At 39.1% G+C, this 2,150-nt stretch overlaps 1 protein-coding gene across 1 annotated transcript; it reads right to left on the bottom strand.

The window, feature by feature from the left end:
* Positions 1-550: 550 nt before the first annotated feature.
* On the bottom strand, positions 551-1,541 carry LOC115313182 (the record flags this gene model as incomplete). The annotated part of the gene is made up of 1 exon (XM_029972124.4): positions 551-1,541. A coding segment is annotated over one exon (858 nt), but the record flags the coding sequence as incomplete, so codon positions are not given.
* Between the last annotated feature and the right edge of the window lie 609 nt (positions 1,542-2,150).

Here is a 2,150-nt window from a genome sequence, read left to right as displayed (position 1 = left end):
AAGCTGAAAATGTTGGCCAAGGATGTTTGCTTGATCTTTGAGTGATACAGAGGAGGAGGAAAAGAGAGGAGTTCGAAAGGATTGGTAATCTCCTCGGACCTTCCGCAGGTGATCCCACACTTCTTTCAACGGTACAAAGCTATTTAGGGCTGAAATATATTTTCCAGCGAGCCTTGGCTCTGCTTTTTTAAATTATATCAAGTTAAGAGGCGTCGGATATCGGCGGAAGATTCCCCAAGCCCTATCTTGTTTCTTTCGAGCGGCTGTACACTCATCGTTCTACCAGGGTTTGCATCTCCTGGGGAGCTTACCAGAGGTTTGTGGGATAGACGATGCAGCAGCATTAATTAAACATTCAGTGACATAAGTTGTCGCCTCCTCTGCAGACATACTAGTAAATAAAGAGGGGTCAAACACAGCTTCTGAGCCAAACAGAGCCCAGTCAGCCTTCTCAAACTTCCACCTAGGAAGGCGGGTCGAAAGCGAAGAAAAAGGTATCATCATCATCATCAATGTTTATTCATGTAAAGATGTACAAAGAAATGTCTGATTAGTCATCTGGATCCATAGCCTACATGGCTAGTAATGGATCCATTAAAAAAACATTCACATTTAAAACAATCCTATAGGCATTCACACAATCTATACATAGCTGCACAAATAATATAACTACTAGTACGGAGTTAACAGGGTGAGTTGTACACTTCAGATGAAATAAATCGTTTTAATGAGAGTACAAAATTTGTTGCTAGTTTTATATTACATGAAATGTTATTCCATATCTTCGCACCAATGAACGATATTAAGCGGCGCCCGTAGGCATTATAAGTTATCGGCAAATTAAGGTTATTATAATGTAGTTGTCGGGTTTCACGTTTTGGAAAATTGAATATAGAAGAGTGATATGGAGTATTCTGGGTTAAAATTCTTTGGACTAAAGTGGCAGTCTTATGGTCGCGAGCTAAGTTGATGGGGAGTATGTTTAATTCACTAAAAAGATGCTTAGCTGATGCATGTATAGCTGCTGCTGCTATTATCCTGATTGCCCTTCTTTGCAGAATGGTAACTCTCGCTAGATATGACGCGTAAGTGAAACCCCATGATTCAACACAATAGGTTAAATGAGTATGAAACACACCGAAGTAAATCATGCGTAATGTTTGTTTACTAAAATGTTTCCGTGCTTTCACTAATGAAAAGCATCCGAAGGTTAATTTTTTACATAGCTCGTCAATGTGGGGAGCCCAGTGTAGTGTTGAATCTAGGGTAATTCCTAGGTATTTATAAGTGATAACTTGATCGATGTGTAAACCTCCTAGATGCAGGTTACATGTAAATGATTGTTGTTTCCGATCAGACGCGAAAACAATGAACTTAGTTTTTTTAATATTTAGCACCAGCTTGTTGCAATTAAACCAAGTTATCGTATTTTTCAAGTCGTTATTTGCTAGTAATTCGGCCTCTTCAAGAGAATGATGTGATACTAGTAAGGCTGTATCATCGGCGTATAAAACTGCTTCGGAATGTCTGAGGCAAGCTGCGCAATCATTGATGAAAAGAGAGAAAAGTATCGGTCCTAACACCGACCCCTGTGGTACACCAGTCTTCACTATCGCGGTTGTAGATTGATTATGGGAAATTTGTACAAATTGGGTGCGGTTTGTTAAGTAGCTACGAAAAAATTTGCCAGCTGGCCCTCGAAAACCGTAACGCTCAAGTTTTTGTAAAAGAATGTCGTGATTAACAGAATCGAAAGCTTTTTTTATATCGAGGAATATGCCTATAGTAGTTCTATTTTTGTTGAGGGAGGAATTGACTATTTCTGATACGGAGTGTACTGCTGTGCCTGTAAAGAAGTTTTTCCGAAAACCATGTTGATTAGTAACCAAAATGTTGTATTTCTCGACAAACTTCATTATTCTCGCGGCAATTAGTTTTTCAAATAGTGTATTAATGCAGGACAGAATTGTAATCGGGCGATAATTAGCCAGGTCATTAGGGTCACCACTTTTGTAAATTGGTACTACTCGCCCAATCTTAAGTTTTTCTGGGTAAATTCCCGATAAAAATGCCTGGTTAAACAGTTTTTGTAGTGGGTAGCACAGGATGTCAATGTTGTCTTTCAATAGGTTTACCGAGATTTCGTCGTG

This window comes from Ixodes scapularis, unplaced genomic scaffold, assembly GCF_016920785.2.
Source record: "Ixodes scapularis isolate PalLabHiFi unplaced genomic scaffold, ASM1692078v2 PGA_scaffold2__306_contigs__length_199485367, whole genome shotgun sequence".
In the NCBI taxonomy this organism is placed as follows: domain Eukaryota; kingdom Metazoa; phylum Arthropoda; class Arachnida; order Ixodida; family Ixodidae; genus Ixodes; species Ixodes scapularis.
The sequence above is the reverse complement of the archived record's forward strand: the minus strand, read 5'-3'. Positions and strand labels throughout refer to the sequence as shown.